This window comes from Primulina huaijiensis, chromosome 13, assembly GCF_012295235.1.
Source record: "Primulina huaijiensis isolate GDHJ02 chromosome 13, ASM1229523v2, whole genome shotgun sequence".
In the NCBI taxonomy this organism is placed as follows: domain Eukaryota; kingdom Viridiplantae; phylum Streptophyta; class Magnoliopsida; order Lamiales; family Gesneriaceae; genus Primulina; species Primulina huaijiensis.
Window position 1 is genome coordinate 2,225,466 of NC_133318.1, and position 22,884 is coordinate 2,248,349.

The 22,884-nt window shown below is 32.7% G+C and overlaps 3 protein-coding genes and 1 long non-coding RNA gene across 11 annotated transcripts; 2 read left to right on the top strand and 2 right to left on the bottom strand.

Moving 5' to 3' along the window:
* Nucleotides 1-380: 380 nt before the first annotated feature.
* Nucleotides 381-3,025, bottom strand: LOC140991728 (protein indeterminate-domain 14-like). The gene is made up of 3 exons (XM_073461851.1): nt 2,609-3,025; nt 2,086-2,476; nt 381-1,361 (listed from the first exon to the last, which is right to left on the bottom strand). Exons 1-3 carry the CDS (start codon nt 2,709-2,711, stop codon nt 590-592), a joined length of 1,266 nt encoding a protein of 421 aa, XP_073317952.1. The 5' UTR covers nt 2,712-3,025; the 3' UTR covers nt 381-589.
* A 10,785-nt stretch (nt 3,026-13,810) lies between these two features.
* LOC140991743 (protein BASIC PENTACYSTEINE2-like) lies at nt 13,811-15,629 on the bottom strand. The gene is made up of 2 exons (XM_073461872.1): nt 15,463-15,629; nt 13,811-15,069 (listed from the first exon to the last, which is right to left on the bottom strand). The coding sequence occupies exon 2, from the start codon at nt 15,067-15,069 to the stop codon at nt 14,140-14,142; it is 930 nt and encodes a 309-aa protein (XP_073317973.1). The 5' UTR covers nt 15,463-15,629; the 3' UTR covers nt 13,811-14,139.
* Nucleotides 15,630-16,693: 1,064 nt separating this feature from the next.
* LOC140956328 (uncharacterized) lies at nt 16,694-19,511 on the top strand. Of its 2 annotated transcripts, XR_012171441.1 has the most exons (3): nt 16,694-17,024; nt 17,623-18,661; nt 19,138-19,511. It is a non-coding gene; the product is annotated as an uncharacterized lncRNA (long non-coding RNA). The 2 variants fall into 2 exon arrangements; XR_012171440.1 differs by lacking the exon at nt 19,138-19,511 and having other exon boundaries at nt 17,623-18,764.
* A 4-nt stretch (nt 19,512-19,515) lies between these two features.
* LOC140956326 (protein PAM71-homolog, chloroplastic-like) lies at nt 19,516-22,049 on the top strand. Of its 7 annotated transcripts, XM_073413041.1 has the most exons (7): nt 19,805-20,739; nt 20,810-20,951; nt 21,054-21,116; nt 21,282-21,332; nt 21,426-21,530; nt 21,618-21,633; nt 21,708-22,049. In XM_073413041.1, exons 3-7 carry the CDS (start codon nt 21,054-21,056, stop codon nt 21,803-21,805), a joined length of 333 nt encoding a protein of 110 aa, XP_073269142.1. In that variant the 5' UTR covers nt 19,805-20,739; nt 20,810-20,951; the 3' UTR covers nt 21,806-22,049. The 7 variants fall into 7 exon arrangements, 1 of the variants encoding a protein (XP_073269142.1); XR_012171439.1 differs by having other exon boundaries at nt 19,807-20,739; nt 21,200-21,332; nt 21,426-22,049; XR_012171438.1 differs by having other exon boundaries at nt 19,808-20,739; nt 21,209-21,332; nt 21,426-22,049.
* Nucleotides 22,050-22,884: the final 835 nt, after the last annotated feature.

The following is a 22,884-nucleotide window of genomic DNA, read 5'->3' on the forward strand; positions in this document are numbered from 1 at the left end:
TAACCAAAATAACTATATTTGAATAGAATTTGATTTGAATATAGTTGAATATCGAAACCGAACCGATTTGATTTAACCATACCTCATTATTAACTAACAGATGCAGTGTAATTCGAAAAAGAAATATAAAATCCACTAAGCCACAATATATTAGGTCGCGCTCGAATGAAAGAATTTGATTTGGATAGATTCGAAGAATGGATTTGAAAAAATTACATTTGATTGTATTTTAAATTCATCGTAATTATCATTATATTTACATAAAATCACAAATTAAAAGATTTGAAATCCACCACATCAAATCCATTAATCCAAGCGCACTCGCGCCGGTAACAAACTTATATTTTTAATGAGGAAAAAAATTCATGGATCACTCGATATCTTATTTTTTAAGGGGAAAAATATTTAAAAAGTACTAAAAACACATCTTTGAGATCATCACAAAACCTCTATACTTAAATTTCTTCTGCTCACATGTCTACCGCAACGTGGAGAGAAGATACACAAAAGATTTACCGTAAAATTAACACTAAATATCACGAAACAGACAATGTTAATATATTTTGCATGATGATCCACAAAATTCATATCAATTTTGGTCGCTTTTGTTGATTTCCCACTCTCGAAGAGCAGCTGAAATGTAACTCAGCCCCAGCAAATTCTCTCGAGAAGAAGAAGCTTCTGCAAGCGGCAATGGCGTCGCCGAAGTACTTTGCTTGAATTTAAGCTTGCAAGAACTGCAAGTTATTTGCAGCACAATTGAGTTCATCTGCTTGATCGCGTGTTCCTTCAGCGCTTGCGCCTTTTCCAACTCCCCTAAGGCTTGTTGCCGGATCCTTCTCGCGTTGCCGAATTGCTGCTCCGCCACCTCAATCTGTCTCTTCGCCTGTCGCCTCGCCTCTTCTGCGTAAGCCTTCTCTGCCACGGCTACTCTGAGCTGCTCCTGCGCTAGGTCCTTCAGCCTCGCCGCTGAAGTGGGTTTTTCACTTGTACTGTTGCTCCCCCTCGGCGAGCATCGGTTGCTGGCGTTTCTACGGTCATCGGCCTCGTTTTTTTCTATATTCTCGGTCGACCCGATCGACAGCTGCAGCTGTGTAGAGTGATCCTCGTCGAGTTTCATCGAGTAATCGGGAATGCTGATTACGGTACTTGTGTTGCGTTCAGTGAGGAGCTGGAGTTCAAGATTCGGTAATTGGCGAGTGCAATTATTCATGTTGGTGGCGCCGCCGTTGGACGGGCTGGGGCTCGACGCTGTTCGAGACAAGCAAACCGGCGGCGGGTGTAGAGAGTGGCAATCCGAGCGGAGCCGCCCCATGCTACAAGCATCCTGATGCTCGATGAAGCTCTCCACTCTACAAAAATCAAGTACCGACTATAATGAATACATACATACATACATATATTTATTTATTTCCTACAACATTTCAAAAGAAAAAAATTTCAAATTAAATAATACAAATTCCGAGAATTTGATTGATATTGAAGATCGATAACTCACAGAAGAAAATATGTTAAATTACTCATTAAAAGCCAATCTCCATTAGCTATCAATTCTTTCTAAAAAAATAATGAACTTAAAGATAAACCAAACTCATGTAGATGTAATAATTAATTAACAGGTCCGGAAGTGGGGTTTGAATTTTTTCAGTATTTTGTCGGAGAGATGAAATCATACAAATTAAATTAAAGAATTAATTAGAGGATCAAACATCTTACTAATCACATCATCATTTATATAAATCACACTTAATCTGCCTCGGATACTCGAAGAATATTATAAAATCATGACATATTCCATGCAATTATACACACATAAATGTTTGTAAACTTGGCTTTAATCATCAATGTTCCAGAATAATATTAATTTGTTGATCGATAAAACCTTCCAAGAACAATCACACGCACGCATACACTTGAATGAATAAATAAATAAGAGGCATGAAATAAATTTAATTAAACTCTAAGGAATTGTACCAAAAACATTCTGCACTGAATACAATGTAAAATCTTTTGAAAAGACACAGTACTCCCAGATTTCATTCTGCCACATAATCTTTACCAACAAGCCAACATAGCGTAGTTTATATANGACCACAGTCGCAAGAATGCCCCCGAGTCCCGCAGGTTTTGAGATGTGCCTTGTAATCGGACTGCACGGCGTAGCCTTTTGAGCATTTCTCGCAGACCCATTGCTTGTGATTGCTGTGTTTCCGTCGGAAGTGTTTCTTGATCCCCACAAGATCGCCGAGGGCGTGGCAGGGGTCGTGGTGCAGGCAGCTGGGCTCGGGGCAGACGAAGACACGCTTCCGAGCTATCGGGGTCTCGCGCTTCAGCAATTTCCACGGAACCTTGTGCCGCCTCCTGTGCATCTGCAGATTCTGGTCACGTTGGAAACCCTGGTTGCAGATCTCGCACACGTATCGATCGGATTCAAGAAGGGTTTTTGGAGATAGTGACACCACTTCTGCATCTGGATCTATTAAAATAATAGAAATTCGACACCAATTAGAAACTATTAAATATTATAAAATAACGAAAACCCTCGATTTCTTGAACTCACACACACACACATAAATACATAGACAAAAAAAAAGTATATATTAATTACCTGGTGTTCCTGCTGGTCTTCGTTTTCTTTTACTGATGCTTCCATCTTCTGGGGATGGGAACGGCTCAGAAGAAAGAGAAGGGTCACTAATGTTGCCTAACATTAATCAAACTCCACGAAAATAATTTACAGTGCGGATTCCGAAATGGATTATATGCCTAAAAATGCAACTAAAACTGGGATTTCTGTTTTCTTGATTAAAGAAATCAAAGATTGGATATATGAAGATGGGGTTACTGATTATACAGCTACAACCATGGGAGAAAAGAAAAATAAAGAAAAGGCTCTTTCTTTCGGTAACATATCAGCTTTAAGTTTTCAACCCCAGCTTTTTATAATATGAATGCGTATGTATATATATACATACGCAATATTTATATATAATATAGGTTAAGATTTTACTTTATATTTGGTTTTATCTCCCCTCTCTAGTTTTCAGCTTCTTCATCAGGTATAGTTGTGGAGTCACCCTTAATAAAAGAAACAAGGAGAGAGAGACAAGAGCGAATGGGGGGTGGGGTGGGGTGGGGTGGTAGGGGGGACCCCACAATAAAAATATATGGTTCCAAAGTTGAAGAAGTGATAAGAGTGAAGAAAAAACATAATTCTCACAAAGGAACAAAAACACATTGATTATGCGTATGATTATGATTTTAGAACAATGTAAAATTTCTGCATGCAGATATCTATATGTGTATGTATAGGTTATGATATATAGTGGAAAGAGGTCAAATTTTTATATGTACAGGTTGGTGTGGGGGTTGGGGAGGGGGCTAATTTTTGTCATTTTCAGAAATACTGCAGTCTCTTATATACAGTATCTGTTGTACGTACACGCCTAGCCTCATATGAAATGACGGATTTGCCCCTATTGTCATATATATTAATGTTTTATCTCCAAAAAAATATTTTACTTCGAGACACTTTTAAGTAGTTATTATTATTATTATGAGTAACAGTTTCAAGGATTTATATCTCGACACAATTTATATTTGTAATAAAAAAATAATATTTTTTATTCAAATTAACAATATATATATTTTTAACATAAAAAATTACGATTTTCATCCAAATCAACATGTATTACACAACATTTTTTCATAATATAATTTACAAAAAATAATATTTTAATATTTTAGACATAAAAAAGTTCACTTTTCATGAATCGGGTTTGTCAGATATCTGTCTCACAAAATTTGCAAAATAAAATAATTTCATAAGAGTTTTTGTACCACCCATAAGATTTCATAAAAATGCTTTAAAGAATGCTGGGTAATAAAAATACCTTTTAACCTAAATACTTTTGCATGTTTTTGCCTTTACAAGGATGAAAAATGTGACTTAATAATGCTTTGCCTTTACTTTTTAAGGTTCACATGCCTACAAGAATTTTCCAAGTTTTAAAAAAATTGCAATATTTTGTCGCTAAATATATCGTTTTGCTCGTGAGATTCTATGTTAGAAGATGTATAATATAGGAATGATAAATCCATAGATATAAATAATATAATAATTAATAAATTTATTCATTTCTAAAAATTGAATCAATCGTATGAACTATTTGAATACAGTATTTGAATACAATGAAATGGATTGTAGAAGAGTTATTTATACTAGTTACTATGCACACGCGATGCGTGTGTACAATATTTTTTATTATTATCGATGGATTAAAGTGAAATTTGACAAATTATGGAGGGACGAAATTGATATTTGAATTGTTGAAATAAAAATAAATAAAAATAAAAGTGTGTGTTGAAATTAAAACAAAAAAACAAAAAAAAGTGTAATATTAATATCATTTAAGGGTAAAATTGAAAAAAAAGTTGGTGTCCTCTCTAAGTAGTTATTATCATGTCCTCATACTTAATATAATAGTACAATTTCATTAAAAATGTACATATTGAAAACATTTTCAAACTTTGTAATTTTCACCAAAATTATTTTCCTATTGGAAAAGGATAATCTAAAATCAAAACAATGGTATTACTTTGTCGTTATCGTGGCACAAACGTTGTGTGTGTAAGTTATTATATGTTGTGTATGTATAACTTATTTTTATTTTCAAATAACTGGTTTATTCATATATTTTATTTTATAATATGAATATTTTTTCACATATTTTATTTAGTTATTATAATTTTCTACATTTATACCTACGGATAAATAAATCAAAAAAGTATTGTAACATAGCATAAAAGTATATTAAAAAAATCAAAATATTTTTTATAACATAATAAAAATATTTGTGACGCATAGAAATTCTATAATTAAAAAAATAAGTGTGTGGATAAAATTGAATTAAAAAATAATATTTGAATGTGGACAATTGAATCAATATAAGAGTAGGAAACAGAAGCATTATCTCATGCAAATGACCTGTGGTGATGGGGGGGTGGGTTTAGGGGTGGGCCCCTGTTGCCAATTTCAATTTTATCCCACTATATGCATTATTATTAGGGCCAGTGGAATATTATATGTTTGTTTTCTTTTATATATATATTCATAAATATGACAAATATGAATTCAATAATTACACAGAATTCACAATTATTATTTTTCATTTTTTCGAATATGTGACATTTTTAATTGACAAAAATTTATGTGAGACGGTCTCACGGATCGTATTTTGTGAGACGAATATTTTATTTGGGTCATCCATGAAAAAATTTTATGCTAAGACTATTACTTTTTATTGTTAATATTGACAGGGTTGACGCGTCTCACAGATAAAAATTCGTGATCGTGTCACAAGAGACTCATTTTTTTAATTTTAAAAATTCAAATATTTCGAAGAGAGACATGGAGCTTAATTTCTTGAATAAATGTGAATTAGAAATCGTACAAACAGCAATCATGATACGCGTCCAATGATGATATGTCGGATTTATAATTTTTTTTAAAAAAAAATATAGACCTTATTTCATTATAAATTAATTGAAAATATGTAAAAATGTATGTTTTTATCACATTATTTTAAATATTATCTACATAATTAAATTATAATAAATGTTCTTTACTCTATGTTGATGTTTATACTCTATATATTGACTATATATGATCATGTGATTGATTAGAAGAATGTTGAACAAACAGTCATACTAATTTGTTCGAAAATCGATTGGTTTGACAACTTTGAATTTTGTAATTCTCGTAAAGTCGATGTCAGTTGGCTGATTAAGTCGGTTGGTCATTCAGAAAAGTTCCGTGCGGAAGAGAACTAGAGTGACATATTGAACACTAAAAATGGTTAAGTGAGAAAAATAATTGGATTATTACTAATAGGCTGACTGAAATGTAAATAACACAAATATGTTTTTTGATATTCGGAGATCTGAATAACTCTCAAGTCATACATACATTCCTTGTAGGAAGGATCTTCACTATAAGATTTTGTAAATTATAATTTTTATAAAAACACGATTAATTAAGGTTTTATCATTGTCTAACTGAAACTACTAGTTTATCTTATTTATTTAAAAAACACTGAACAATACATTGACTGTCAGTTTATAAATATTTTGAAATGAAAGATATCAAGCACAAATTGATCATTAATTATCTGGTATAATATTCCAGTTTTATAAATATGAATAATCCAACTGATTCTTTAGAGAATGTTCCTTCAGTTTAACTCAAATATCTTTTAGTTTAGTTTGTTTTCAGCTATCAGTTCGATAGACTTATATAATTATTAAGCGTCAAACGAATTTGTCTTACGAAACCTTCAGTTTAGCTCATTTTCAGTTTAATTCATCATCAATTTACTCATTATCAGTTTNAAATTAAAAGAGTGTGCCTCAAAGCTTCTCCTAATTAATATATTTAATTAGAGGACCCTTTCTTTTGCGATTGATGTATTTTTTTAGAGTCATGTGTGGAGCCCAACTCCTTGATAAAATAAAGATAATTGTTATACATATATATTCACGATTAAAGTAATTGAATTATATAATAAATATTCATTAATAAAATTAGTCGGCTGGTCTAATTTTATTTTAAAAAAAATCAGATGAAATCAATTTTTAATAATTAGGTCATGTTGGGGAGTAGGATCGACTAATTGAATACACCAAACCATTTGTAACAAATTATAAAGAATTATGATAATTGCTTTCTGCGTGCATGAACATTATTAACGTGCGACAACAATCATTGTACACGACATTAATCAAAAATTAAATTCATCAAATCCAGACTCATGTGTTCTTTCATGAAATCTATCTATTTAGAGTATTCGACTGAGTATATTTAATTGATAATTCGAGTTTCGTAAAAAAATTATACAAAAACCAGATCTAATCAGGTCGTTTTATGCATAAATTTGATAATCCGATCATCTCACTTGATTCAAAAATATAGATTTAGCACACATATATATGTGTGTGTTGTATTTAGGCAAAAACTTGTGTGAGAAGGTCTCACGGGTCGTATTTTGTGAGATATATATCTTATTTGAGTTATCCACGAAAAAATATTATTTTTTATTGTGAATATCGATAGAGTTGACCTATCTCACAGATAAAAATTTGTGAGACCGTCTCACAAAACACCTATTCGTATATTTATTATATACAATGTAAAAAGTATAAAAGAAGAATCTAAAGAAAAGGATACTCAATTCCGACACCAAAAATGTGGCCTCCTGTTTGGTGGCTGCCGGAATATAAAAGGAGTGGACCCTCGAGTACAATTCCTACATCAATCCCATTCCCAATTCTTATCCTTATTTAATTATTATTATTATTATTATTATCACACACACATATTTTTGTTTTTTTTTAAAAGATTCTTTTGGAATTTAATAAAATTTTGTAATTACTTGGATTTATGTTATAAATAAGATAATATTATAATTATCAATATTTATAGAGGTAAATTTCGGAAAATATCAAAATGCACAAGGGTAAATTTGATATTGAATATAAAGACGTACGATGGCACATTTTTTTAAATTTTTTTTTATTATGCTTAAGTTTGATTAAAAAAAAAATTTATGTGAGATTGTCTCATAGGTCAAATTTGTGAGATAGACCTTCGACTCGATTTATGAAAAACATTACATTTTATGTCCAAAATATTATTTTTAATTGCAAGAATATCATTTTTGTTAGATATGTTATGAAGAAATATTATGTAATATATGTCGATTTGAGTGAAAGTATTACTTTTATGTGAGAAGTATAGAAAAATACAATTTTAGTCCTCATGCTTTCACACTGAAATATTTTTAGCCTTAGAATTTCAACATAATAATTTTAGTCCTTAATCTTTAAAAAAATGCAACACTATTAATCCTCACCATTAATTTTGTGGTTAAATATAATTGTAGGGACTAATTTATGATATTTTTTAAAATTAGAGAACAAAAGATGAATATAAAAGTTAGCAACCTAAAATATTATGGAAGGATAATTTATTAAGATCTCCATATAAATATACTTATTTTTTTTATACTATTATAATATATAGATAAAAAAATTATTTTAATTTTATGTATACTTTTATATTTTAGGATTTTACATGAAAAATAATTGATATATTTTCAAGATCAAGATAATGTAAAAAAATTTTACTACGAAAATTTCTTAACGAGTTATCTAATAATTTTTTTTAAAAAAATAATAATAATCTATTTAAAAACTATTATAAATTTTTGTTTATATATAATAATATATGTAGTATATATGTGATTGTTTGTAGGGGTGTCAAAATCAGACACAACCCACCAACCCGACACGGTTCAACTCGAAAAAAAATAGGATTTGGTTTGAGGTTTTCGGATTCGGGTCAGATCGGGTTGGACCCGATAGCTAACCCGAAAAAAATGATCGGGTTGAGTTGGGTTCGGTTGACCCAAAAATTTTAAATTTTTTTTAAAAAAATATAATTAATAAATATGACCTACATTTTTATATATTATATGTCTGAAAAAATATTTATTGTATATTTATATGATAAATTTTCATAATTTAATATTTATTTTGAACATGTTTTATTTTTTAGACAATTATTTATTTGATTTGGTAAATATACTTTATTTTTTTACGAGTCTACTTTCAAATTTAAATTATATATATGAGGGAGATTTTGTTATTATGTGTTTTAATTAAAATATTATTATTATTATTTTTGAATTTTATTTTATTTTTTTTAAAAAAATTATAAAAAATTCAAGATTGGGTTGATCGGGTTGATTCGAGATCGAGTTGGGTTCGGGTTGAGCAATTTTTGAATAGTACTATTGCTCAACCCGGCCCAACCCATCTGAATTGACACCCCTAATTGTTTGTGCTCTTTATCTTTAATCATAATTTAGTTTATATTTTTTCATTTTTGTCCCTAAATTTTAATAAATATAACTTATATTTAACCATAAAACTAATGGTGAGGACTAACTGTAACAAGTTTAAGGACTGAAAGTGTTGAGTTGAAATGTTTATGGACTAAATGTATTTTAATAAGAAAGTATGAGGATTAAAACCGTGATTTACCATATATTATATATTATATTTTGATTTGAGTGAAAAAATATTACTTTTTATATCAAATGTTCATATCTCACAATATAGATATGTGAGACTGTTATACAGAAGATCTACTCCATATCGTGTAAGGTATATATTTGTGTGTGTGTGGAAGGGGTTAAGTGTTGCTTAGTTACCCTATTTAGTTCTTAATTAACTAATATTTCCATATAAAACTTTGTATCATTAAAAAGCTAATTAATTCAAGACAAAACTTGCGGGTCGTATTTTATGAAAGAGATCTTTTATTCAGGTCATCCATGAAAAAATAATACATTTTATGCTACGAGTATTACTTTTTATTGTGAATATCGGTAAGATTGACCCGTCTCACAGATAAAGATTCGTGAGCCAAAAAAAAAGAAAGAGTGTAGGATACTGGTGCCTTGACCCTAATGCTTGCTTGAGACCGTCTCACAAGATACCTACTCTTAATTCAAAATGTCAACTCGCTACGGCCCTGATTTAATAATCATATATTTGATTTAGTGATGTATAATCTTTACAAGTATATTTCAAGAACAATTTTCATTTACTAAAAAAAAAAATTCTAATTTTATATTGTTTTTTCCCCAATAAATAAATATTTATTTAAGTAAATTGTAGAAATTTTATGGTCCAAGTAATAAAATATAGACATGCAAGAATGAAGAATTGGGGAGGATGATTGCTAAAGACATTCCATTCTCATCAGCTAGTGCATGTGTGAGAGAATCCAACTCCCATCATGTCCCCATTCTTTCAACACAATGAACAAACATTTGGTCACCTTTTATTTTTGCCCCTTAAAAATTAATTTTATTTATTTGTCATTATTACCATTATATATATATATATATATAGATATATATATATATAATGTATGTATATATTATTACATTATAAGACGAACATACACATACTTCCTCACACTTGCTGACACACAAACACACACATTCACAAGCATACACGCACAGGATGTTACACAATGCCTACCATTTTTCAATCATGTAACATAATAATAATATATATATATATATCGACATAAAATCGAAAAATATAAGAATAAATTAAAGGTGGAAATTTATCATCTTTGAGTTTTTGGGACCCTTCTTAAGCCAAAATCTTTTGTATGTATCGTCTCGTCTAGAAATACGAGGAGCAAGTCGGTCTGAGTCAAAAAATTAATAAATTTCGTTGAGATTTATTATTGAGTTTAAAATGTTGCTTTGTTCATTGAGCTGGGCTTCGGCCCAATTTCGAAACCTTCACGCGAGATGAAATGGGGAGATTATAATAAAAATTTATTTATAAATGTTGGAATATATGTTATTTTTAATGTAAACTTCAAATAACTTGACCTTCCAACGAATTGGCATTTGTATTGAGGTATTTTGAAATATTAAAATTAAAATAGTATGTATCGGATTATATATCATGATATTATAATAGGATTTTAGGAGATAAATTAAAATTTGAATTCAAGGTATATTAATTCGGGAAAATTGTATTTTGGATCATATATGTTTGCCGCATTACGATTTTGGTCATTTTTATTATTAAATTTCAATCTTAGTCATGCATTTTTAGATTTTTGGTATTTTTAGTTACTTTTTCATTACGATTTTGGTCATTTTTATTATTAAATTTCAATCTTAGTCATGCATTTTTAGATTTTTGATATTTTTAGTTACTTTTTTTTAAACTGAAAGTACTGATATAACACGGGCACACTGCATATCAATGTCACTTATAAAACAAAGATTAAAATTATAAAAAACAAAAACAAAGATAACAAACTAATACTGAAATTTGATAATATACATGACTAAAATTGTAAAGAGAAAAAAATACTTGAGAAAAAAACAATTTTACCAATTTAATTTTGTTGGGAGATGTGAAATTTATAAAAAGTTAAAATTTAGAGAACGAGAAAAAAATCGAGGTGACAGAATTTGATTTTATTTTAGGAATAGAGAGAATTAATATTTCGTAAATGAAATCAATAATTTCGATTTTTTTAGATTAAACATTTTAGAAAATTCACATCAATTTATATAGCATAGGTGCCAAGAATTGAACCAATCCATCAATTTTCAGCAGTCTCGTGCAAAAACCAACACAAAAACAAAATTTCAAGAAACAAGAAAAGTCATTCCAAGAACACATGATTCTTGAACCAGAATAAAAGCAAACGATCAGGTAATCTCAACTCTCCCACACACAACATTCCTGATCATACAAAAAAACCGAGACAACAGCCGAAAAACCGGTGAACACATAGCTTCCAATGGGATCATAACATTGATCTGCAAACACGAGCAGAACCCCTCATAACCTGTTTTCAACCTCTCCCCGAGCGTCGAGACCCAGTCTTCATCCCTGTTCAAGAGAATGGTGGCCGATTGAACGTAGGCCGAGGCCGCATGCTTCACAAGCTCGTTTCGAATAGAGATATTGGAGTAACTAAATGAGTGTCGTCCCCATTCATTACTACCCGTTGCATGCTGTGGAGATGTGCTCAAGATTATGTCTTTCAAGCTAGTGTATCTTGGAAGATCTTGTTCCGAATCGCTGCGACTGATTGTCGAGTCAAATCTTCGTTTGAAAGAAGGAGAGATCTTTAGTTTCAAAAGCTCTTCCTCCATTAGGAGTGGTGGAGGTTTTGAATCATCGATATTTGGTTGCCATTTGAAAGGTTATTGGAGTTTGAATGTAGGTTAATTATATTCTTGAAATGCCCACAAATTTCGTGATGCTAAAATTGATGAAATTTGGTATAACCTATTAAGTTCATGTTTGAATATGGGCCAAGTTTTTAGCAAATTGCATGGGGATTTATATATATATATATATATTATTGTGACAAGTGGCTTTCACAAATTCCAATGTGAAGCATAAGAAACGAACGAGGAATTAAAAAAAGATCGTGACCCTTGGCTATCCAAAGATCTAGGATGTTGAACCGGACAATCTTCGAATTCTTAACATTTGCAAATTAATCTTTACTTCGATACGTTATTGTGGAGATTATCTTGTTTGTTTATATCAAATAATGTACCCTAAAATAAAAAAACAATGAATTGGCACCATTTTTTAAATTAGTGGAGGATTTGTTACAACTGATTCTAAGATCTCGTCTCAAATTTAAAATAGATCTCGTCTTTAAAATCTTTGTATTGGATAAAGTACAAATCATTCGGCCACCAATTTTAAATAAGATTAGAACTTGACAATTTAAATTATTCGGATATTTTCAAAGAATTAAGTCCATGTCAAAAGCTCAAAGAAATGAGGTTGGAGTCAAAATTAACTTGGCACGATAAGATGTAGCCATCAAGTGATCAAGAGATTGGAGATTTAGTTTCAAATAAATAAATGGAAGAACCTAACTAAGAGCTAATGGATCGATGTTCTCATGGACGGAAAATAGTTATATTAGGCGTCGATGCACACGCAACGCATATGCATATAACACTTGTTCTCTCTCGCTATATATATATATGCCAAATATATTTTTTTCTATATGCCAAATATATTTCTTTTTCATGTTAATTTTTTTGATTGAATTCAGCTTCGAAAACTCAAAATAACTCGCAACTTTGTTTTATTTATCGGAATGAAAGGTAAGATGAAAATAAACCAAAGCTGCCATTTTTAGCCGGCGACCAATATGAATTTTACCCCGGTTTAATGTTAACCAGTAGATTTTGCACTTGTGCTTGTATGTATTCTATTATTGCATGCTAAAAGGAGATGGTAAATATGTGATGAACAAGGCTAGCCACATAAATCTCAAAGATTCAAACTCTTACTCACGAAACTCAAAACCTTTTCTTTATTATCATTCAACATCAAAATTTTCTGTATTAAATTTCAAAAGCCTAAGTTTTGGCCTCATTTCAGAATCCTACGTGCACCGCCTGTGTGCAACAACACATGGCGAACAATCACCACAACGAACAGGTTGGATAGTATCGCATTTAGGCACTAACTTTAGCTAACGACAAATGCAACAAGAATATTCATAGAAACAAAGTACAAGGCATTTTTCAACTAAATGTATAAGCCACACGAATCCATTAGTGCAGCAGACACCCATAACTGAAAAAATTAAATCCCGAATGAAGTTCATTTTAAACTCTCGTATTTCCCAAACACCACCTACCAAAGACTAAATGCTTGCTCGTTTTTCCATAGCTAGACAACAAGAACCAACGTTCTCCATGCGGAGAAGATGTCGTCTATCCGGAAAGGAGAAAAGAAAGAAAATCACGATGTTATGTCATAGTTAGAATATCACAAATTTCACACTCCAAGATCCATTCATCAGCCCCAATTCCATCTCAGCCCCTCTGCCTAATTTTCGGGCTTGCACAAAATTAGATTTCCTCAATTAAATATTGAGCATCGCTTCAAACCCTTCTAAATATAGACAACATTAGCCAAAACATTCCCCTCCTGAAGCCTAAAGGAACTCCATAACCTCTCTAACTATTTGGCTCCAGAATAGTAAACGAATATTTCCTGTACTTTAAAAGGCCAACAGCATTTAGAAATATTTAGGTTCAATAGCCAATATAACCATCATTAGTCATGTTTTCATTAAATTCTGAATAATTCTAGTACTGTGAATCTAGTAACTGAGCAATGATCATTAAAAACTAATCATTATATTTCTATTGCAGGAAAGAAAATAAAGAATCGATGCATAAATATTATATTAAAATAAAGAGCAGCCAAACTGCATTAAAATAATTCTTAAGTAGCCATCCTCATCCCCAGTATCTAAGACAAAATTAATGTTCCTTAAACTACAAAATGTCAACAGCTAAAGAACAGTTAGTTCAAGGTGCTCCAAAAGGCAAAATTTTTTTATGAAAAGGGTAACTCACTTCTGGAAATTTATCAGTTAGAAACTAGCTGAGGAGCCTCTGTTTTGGCCATGCCACCCATTATCTACAATAGGAAAAGAGATTGTATGCATTTAGGAGCCCTCAGCCACTTCACTTCATCTCCAAAAATTTATCGAATTGTCACGAACTTATTTGTACCATGCCTAGCCCAGTAATTCCTCAAATCAATAGGGTCCGAAAAATCATAACCTTCTGATGCAAGTTTCTCTAAAACCTTCTTAAAAGCTCCAATACTCATCTTGCGTCCTGCTATCCTGGCACCCCGTCTCTTTGTGCTCATAGGCAGAGGATACATTGACAAGCTCATAGTACAACATGCGGACTGCCACCCGCCAGAACCCCACCTGTAACACTGCTGTGCATTCCCGGTGCATGAGCAAATCGGTATAGGGATATCCGAGATATCCATGTTGATTCCATTGATCACAACCTCAGCACGTTTCTTGGGAGCCCTCACACGATGGACAACTGGGGTAGACTCATCTTTTGGGACCCTAGGAGCTCTGATCCTCGGTTTCTTTTCTTTTGGTGGAGATTTTGGGGCTCTTTCACCTCCCCTTTTCTTAAAAGTGTCAAAACCAATACGAATACTATTATCCATTTCCTCGCAAGCCTCTTCAATCCGAGGTATCACATTTTCATTTTTTGATATAAGCATTTGCTGAGGCAGTTGAACGGAATGAGTCATTGCCAAAGATGACTCAGGTGAAACCCCATAACTTGGTTGATAATAGCCATTGTGATGATTCCCAGGTAAAAGATTAAGATACTTGTCCCTATTTTGGTTCATCCAATAGTCCATCGGAATGTATGCCTCAGGAACCCCACCAACTCGATGGTGATGGAAAGGCCCACCATTGGTGGAAGGCATAACCGAAAATTGTAAGGGATTGTAGTGATTATCATGAACACCGCCGCCGTAAATGGGCTTTTCAACCACAGAAGACATTAGCTGAAGCCCCAGATGGCTCTTAAGCGAATTAGCCTGCTCCTCGAGAAACCCCCAATTCCTCAAATTTGTCCGTCCATTTCCATCCATCTAATGCCAAAAAACAAAAAATTCCTGATTTCAGTACAGCAACCGCATGTTCATCACAGCTGGCCATAATTTTATTACCATCTACAGCTCCACAACTATTACATTGCATCATAGAATTCTGTTCATAATTCTAGCTTTCCACATCCTATTAAAACCCCAACAACGAAAAACGCACAAAACCATAAAAACACCACAGTGCAGACAAAATGGAACCCGAAAAACCCATATAAAAACACAAACAATAAAAGCAAAACGATGGAAAAAAACGCAAAGGGTTTCGCGATTCAATGTCAGATCTCTGTAAAGCGATGAATTAAATCAGGAAAAACGAATTATTATACTGCATATACGCATCAAAGACTGCAAATAAAACAGTAGATGGAGCGAACTTACTGAGAAAATGAAGGGTCGGTCGGCTTGTTAGGGTTTTTTCCAGATTGGAAGCCGTTTCCTTGGAACGGGAGGAAGAAACTGCGCACATAAATAGAATCAAATGTCATGCATGACAAGTACACATGCCGCTCTTTTGAGAGAAGCCATAATCAAGGTTTGTACCTTGATGTACAAGGATTTTCATATGTGTATATATATTTTTTTGAACAAGAATTTCATATTTCTATTGTAGAAAAAAGTATCACTTCAATAGTATTAAACGTTTGTTATATTTTCTACAAATGAGTTAGTTTTATAACTTATTTAAAATCGGGATGTAATGTGTTATTTTTGGACAATAACATTGGTATCAAAGTTTTAAAATTCGTTAGGCGCTAGTCGGACGTCAGATCGGTGCTTCGACTATGTCTAGCGCTTAGGTCATCTAGTCTAGACGTCGTTACACGGATTCCGCAGTACCAACATAATACGATGAAATTTGTGTGTTAGGATTAGTCAACAAATCATATTTTTTTTTATTGGATTTTGGTTTATGACTTATAAAAAAAGTAATTTTTCGTGTGCCTAGTTCGTACCGACTAGCACTTTTTCGGTATATTTGGCCGACACTTACATCTAGGTGGCGTTTAGGCCGAATTTTAAAACACTAATTGGTATAAATAGAAATATTATTTATTTAACAATAGATCATCTTTTTTTTTTCAATACGAAATACTTAAACTAGGGTAATATGAACATATCTCCATTATACATTATACATAAATGGGATGAATGGATTAAACCCGAATTTTCTTACTAAGTTAATTAATTTGATGAAAAGGACGAAAATTACCCGAACAATCGAGGCTTAATCTAGATTTTAAAATCAGAAAAAAATAATTTCTTTTATGGGCTTAATACAGGAAAACATTATGTATTAAATTTATGGCAAAAACTTGTCTGATACGGTCTTACATGTCATATTTTGTGAGACAGATCTCTTATTTGGGTCATTCATGAAAAAATATTACTTTTTATGTTAAGAGTATTACTTTTTATTGTGAATAACAGTACGATTGACCCGTTTAACTGATAAAGATTCGTGAGACCGTCTCAAAAGACTACTCTAAATTTATATCTTTTTTTAAATTTTCTCACTGGCGGGGCAAATGCCCATTTTAACAATTTTTTCTTATTGTATAGATTTATTAATTTTAGTATAATATCATATCCAAACAGCACGAATGATTAAAAATTCCAATTTTCAAAGACTTTGGAAGCAAGGGGCCATGCAATCATCTCCTTTTCGCACCTCTGCACCTCAAGTCTCACCTTGGCTTCGCACATCTCTGCTTTCCCCCTTCCCTTGTATAAAGAACCCAAGAATCATTAAGAATGGAGTTAAAGATTCTGTGACAGGAGGTCATTTGTACCGAGAAAAATGCAAGTTTTGGCTTTTCTTATGACGCCCCAAGTGTTAGTTTCTTCAAAGAAGAATAGGAAGAAAAGGGCCCCCGTCTATTATGATTTGATTGGTTCACTGCCCTTCTCTCTTTTGGTGCCTACAAGGATCTTTACGCAATGTGAGTTCTTTAGTGCTTTACGATCTCGAGCATTGAGGATTCAAGTTCTTTTTTTTTTGGGTCAAATGGGAGTGGAATTATGATAAAAGATTGAAACTTTATGGCTCCCAGTGGTTTTTGCATTCTTGTGAATTTGTACTCGGGGTATCAATCTGCATTCTGATAGCGACGATGTATCTGCTTCTGTGTGAGTTGTAAAATGCACTTTGTATTTTGTATCATAGAGTTTAATCTGCAGCTATCTTGTGTTTTTATGTTGTGGGTGGAGTTTTCTTGTTATTTAACTCTTTTCACATCGGTGAGTTGCTTAAAGATTCAAAATTGCCGTCCATGTGTTTGAATCATATGCTGGGATGGCTGCCAAATATGTATCATAACAAGTTAAATTCATTCTGTTTAGCATTCCAAATTTCACCCAATGAATACCTGTTTTTTCACCAAAATTGTGGTAACGACAGGTCCCTTAGAGATTGCGTTTTATGCTCTAAGGTTTAATGTGTTTATAGGAAGTACAATTTATGGGGGTTTTTATGTTGTTGTTGTTCATGCTTCTGTTATTAACTATGCTTTGAAGCAACGGTAATGACAACTTCTGCAGTTCATTATTGGGAGGTTGTGGAGTCAGTTTACAAAGGCAGATCAATCAGAACACATGCATTAAACGTTGGAACGAGAACTGGTGGCTATGAAGAGAGACATGAGAATGACAACACAATCTCCCTGTTGACAGACAACATATCGGTTCTTCATCTAAATTGTATGTTATCTTCAAAATTTTTTGTTTGAAAATATTTGCAGTCTTTATTTATAGTTTGAGCAAGCATTTAAAGATTGAATCGAGTGTACGACTATGAGAACATGACATGGAAGCCTTATAAACACTTGAACAAAGCATTTCATTATCATGTTCTCTTTAAAGAAGCATTCCACCCTTATTAAGACCACATTTTTCTCCCAAAATGGTGTGTGTAGTCTAATTTTTGCTACCTTTCCAATCATTTTAGTGTGCTAGTCCATATTGTGTATATCATTCTCATAATATCATCTAGCTTGTTAAATCTTGAGGCACGTTTACAATAAATAAATTGTTATGCTTGCTCAAATGACCAACAACAAAACACTGACCATACAAACTGCATTGGAAAGAACAGTGGCATTACTGTTTGATCCTTTACCCTGAATCAAATATTATTTTTGTGTTATGGTATCCAAGAATAGAGTTCAATTTCCTAACATGAAAATATTTTTTCAATCGCGTCCTTCGAGGTCATTCATGTGGCACACACTAACTTGCAACCATCAAGTTTAAGGTACAAATATAGAGATATCCGAAAATCTATGTTTTCATCAAGTGCTTAAAACCCTATACAATTAAAAAATGACACTATCCAAATGGCATGATTTTAGCGCTTCATTTGTTCATTTTGATGGAGATGTGGGAGTTATTTCAATGGTGTCAGAAACTGATACCCAATTGTTCCGTTTCCCTCTGTTTCTTATACTTTTTGTGTTCATATGTGTAGAATATAAACTCATATTATCTTTTTTTTATGGTTTTTTAAGTATAAAATTATGGAATCCACCACCTTCCACAAGTTTGAGCTTTTGGGACTACGGGTTCAGCATAGAGCAAAGAGGTCATAGGTTCAAGAATCTTAGAGTGTAATGTTTGATTAAGTTGGTTTTGGGTGTGCTTGTTGCTTAATGACCGCCGTTCGCACATGAATTCCTTTGATACTACGTTCCGGGCACATATTTTCCAATCTTCAACTTGTACATACGATGGCATGTTAGAGTATAAAATTGTTGACTGTACAGCCTTCTACGAGCTTGAACTTTTGAGACAAACGGCTTCAACAACTAGGACCAATGAAAAAAGAGTACCAGGCATTGGCAAGAACCCAATATGAAAACGTTGAATCAAATTCCTTCAGCTAGGTTTATGAGAAACATGGGAAATATAAAGTTTGATAGTGTTGATTTACATTTTCTTATATTAGTCATTATGTTCATGTACATCTTATTACTTGTAGACGTTGTGTTACTGACTGTGAACAGACTGATTAGATATTTTTTCTCTCCTGACCAGCATATATTTTCGTGAATGGCAGAGAGACACCTCACCATCAATTTCCTTTGCCATTGTCCATAGCTCTTGTTCCTTGTTCATGCGCTTTAGTATATTCACTGATTGCCTTTACGGAAGGACCTTCATCGCTCTTAAGGGCACTTGCAAAGTCAGGCTTCACCGCTGCATTCTCTTTGATATTTGTTTCTGATGCTGACAAGGTAATATGTTGCAGAAAGATGAAATTAAGTTATATACATATGCATGTCTTCCAGTTTTAAATATATTCATTTTCTGATAAGGCACTTTGAACTGTAGAGGGATGTAAAGTATAGTTCTCAAAGGCTTTTATGTAGCCAAACCTTTTTATTTATATTTTTCACCGTAAATAGTTGTATGACTTTCTAACTCTTTTAGACGTAGTTGTTTCATTTGACATAGTTAAAGTCAAAGTTTAAGCTTAAGTTTTCTGTACATAGATGTATTCTTGTAAAATACCCTTGATCCATTGTCCCGTTATTAACTGCAATTCCTTTTTGATTTCTTGTTCGAGATGGCAGATCTAGCACAATTTAGATTTGACTAAAATTTGTTTTAATGTAACATACTTTCTTCATTGCTGCTCGATTGGCCATGCAACATGAACAAATAATGGTATGATTCTCTCTCTCTCTCTCTCACTCTCACTCACTATCTCTCTGCATTTAAATGCTTGTGATTTTTGAATAAATGAACTTAATGCATTTAAATGAATTAAAAATTTCAGGAGGTCAGCCAAAAATAGATAAATAAGATATCAAGAGTAATTATTGTAAGTATAAATAAAAAATTGAGAAAATCTGTACTAAGAAACGAAGTTTGACCTCTAAGCCCATCTTCCTTGGTGCAAACTGTCTTTGATTTGCATTTAATAAAGCTCGGCTTCACATCGTGCTGTTATGGCTATCAATCTTTTATGGTAGAAGTATTTCAAAATCGACTTAAATATTGCATGGAGTGGAGATACAAGCTTTTCTTAACTTGACCAAAGGTAATTTATTTTTTGTCAAGGGCAACAATCACCTCTATAGTTCTATGTGGCTGCCTATATGACATTTTAATCAAAATGAAGTGTTCAAGTTGATATATGATTTAAAAGATTTGAGTTGCACTATTAACATTAGTTATAGCTTTTGGCACAGTTGCATATGCTCGATCCTACGCTGTTCTTGATTAATTTTTCAAAAACAGCCCCATTGCAATAGCCAATGGAGTTCGATTTAAGGTGATAAATTCATTTTAGTATGTTTTGTTTCACATTGATTACTGGGGAATGTTTGGACCTTCATATGAGCAGTTGCGAACTTGTCAACCAATTTAAATCATCCATTCCTCAAATCAATCAAAAATTGACCATTCGTGGAGTTGGCGATTGCTTATTAAATCACGACTTAAATTTTGTCAAAAATAGGTCTAAAACTAGAGCAACAGAAAGTATAATGTTGATTGAGGAAAAGTAAAGTCTCATAGTGGTTTTAACAACATACAGGTTCTTTTGGGATAACGGGCGCAGTGACAATTAAGACGATAGTGTCCATCGTGATCAATCGGCTATTTCAGTCAGTTCCTGCTCAATTTCGAACAAGTAGTAGAATTCATTTACTATAGGTCTTCGTGTCCTATGTTGAAATATGTTCTCGACAATTTTTTCCATCTAATTTCGTTATATATTCTACAGCATTGCCAATCGGAGAGCATGCAGCAGTAACTCTGTTGCTCTTCTTTGGTCTTCAATCAATCAGAGAGGCATGGAAGCTTCCACCAACAGTGGCTAAACTGATCATAGAGGCAGCCAGAAATCTAAAGAACCTGCTGAAGAGGTCGTATTTTTGTTGCAACTTGTCACAGATATGTAATTCTTTTGTTCTTGGAATCTTTATGGTTTCTTCATTTTAACTCTTCATTTCTCGTTCCTTCTGCAGATGTCGGTAAAGCTTTCTCCAATCGAAGTTTTGGGCGAGTCATTCATCCTTGTATTTTTTGCTGTAAGCGTTTTCTGAAATTCTTTGCATCTTTCATGCTCAATATGATGGATTATGAAACTTTCATGAATTTGACTCTCCATTAGCCATTTCAGCGCGCAGGGTGCAAATCAGTGCATCTTATTTAACGAATAACTTTGTGTTTTCACTTTCTGTTATTGATTTTAGGAATGGGGAGACCGCTCAATGCTTGCCACAATGGCTCTTGGTGCAGCACAGGTAATATTTTCTCAAATATTTTTGTAGAAACGCCAACGTTTTTTCAAAAACTTGAGCAACTAAAATTGTTTCTTGATTGGACTCATGGTAAAGTCTCCACTGGGAGTGGCAAGTGGAGCCATTTCAGGCCATCTGCTAGCAACATTTATCGCAGTACTAGGAGGGTCATTTATCTCACACTACATATCCGAAAAACTGGTAAAACAAATCGATTATGTCCTGTCCAACAAGGTTTTACAGTTGATGTTCGTGTTTGTCTTATTTTTACTGCTGTTTTCAAATCAGTCTGGATACATTTGCGGAGCTTTGTTTTTTTATGTTAGCTGTCGCCACGTTTTCCGAGTATTTTAACCTGAGTGTTAGAAATATCCATCAGCACCAACCAAAGCCAAACCAGGAACTTGCCCTGGCAGATATGGCACGAGTACTTCCAAATAGTTTGCAACGGTCAAATTCTTCATTACTTGCATTAGATTTGGAGCTGGTTTTTTCGTCTTTGTACTGCGTAGCCGTCTTGATCACGTCTAGGGGTTCGAATATCTAAAGTCTTAGCGTGAGCCAGGAACATGTGTTAAAACTCCTCGTGTGAAAATGTAAAAACTATTTCATGTTCCTGAAGTTGTAAATGTGTACAAGTGGTGGCATGCATCATGCATGATCCAAGAATTGGGTATTGAGATGGTAAAATTCGTATTTTTATGCATAAAATCACAAATGTAAAAACTCTTTCATGTCCGTGAAATTGTAAATGTTTCTGGTTAGTGACATGCATGTTTTTTATATTTATGTAAGATCCAAGAATCGGATATTGATATGGTGATATTCATATTTTTAAACACAGAATGGAATGTCAAACACGTTCATGAAGTTGTAAATGTGTCTAATTGATGGCATACATGTTTTTTTAATATTTATGTAAGATCCAAGAATCGTATATTGAGATGGCGAATTTCGTATTTTCAGTTTTTCAGGCATAAAATCTTCAAAATTTGTAAACTCTAGAACTTATATTTTGTTGGATACAAAACCTTTCATGGTCTATGGGCCATAAAAAATAAAGATACCAATAATTGGTACTAAAACAAACGTCAATTGCGGCTATCTTGTCAAGTGGGCTCTAGCGTGGCAAGGGAGGTAATATTCACTTTAGAATATCATTTTTATTTATTTATTTATTTGATATTTTATATCATTTTAATTTCACCAAATCATACTACTGATTTGTGGCATAAGACATCAAGAATTACTTCACACACACACACATATACTCACACATAAAAAAATTCAAGCTACCACCAGCAATTTTGTGGGGACCCGGACGCTAATCATCTTCTTAATCGTCATTGGGATAATTGGATCAATGTAATTAATCTGGGTCTACATTTTTTTTTTATAATGCGGAACGTAATGGAATTCAATCTAATATACATATCCGTATAAAAGTACAGGTCTTGTACAACAACATCAAACTCAAACTAAGGTTCAACAACTAAATGTCAAGTGCTGCATCCTATCTACAGCAAGGTCAAAGTCCGTAGTCTCCACTCTAATC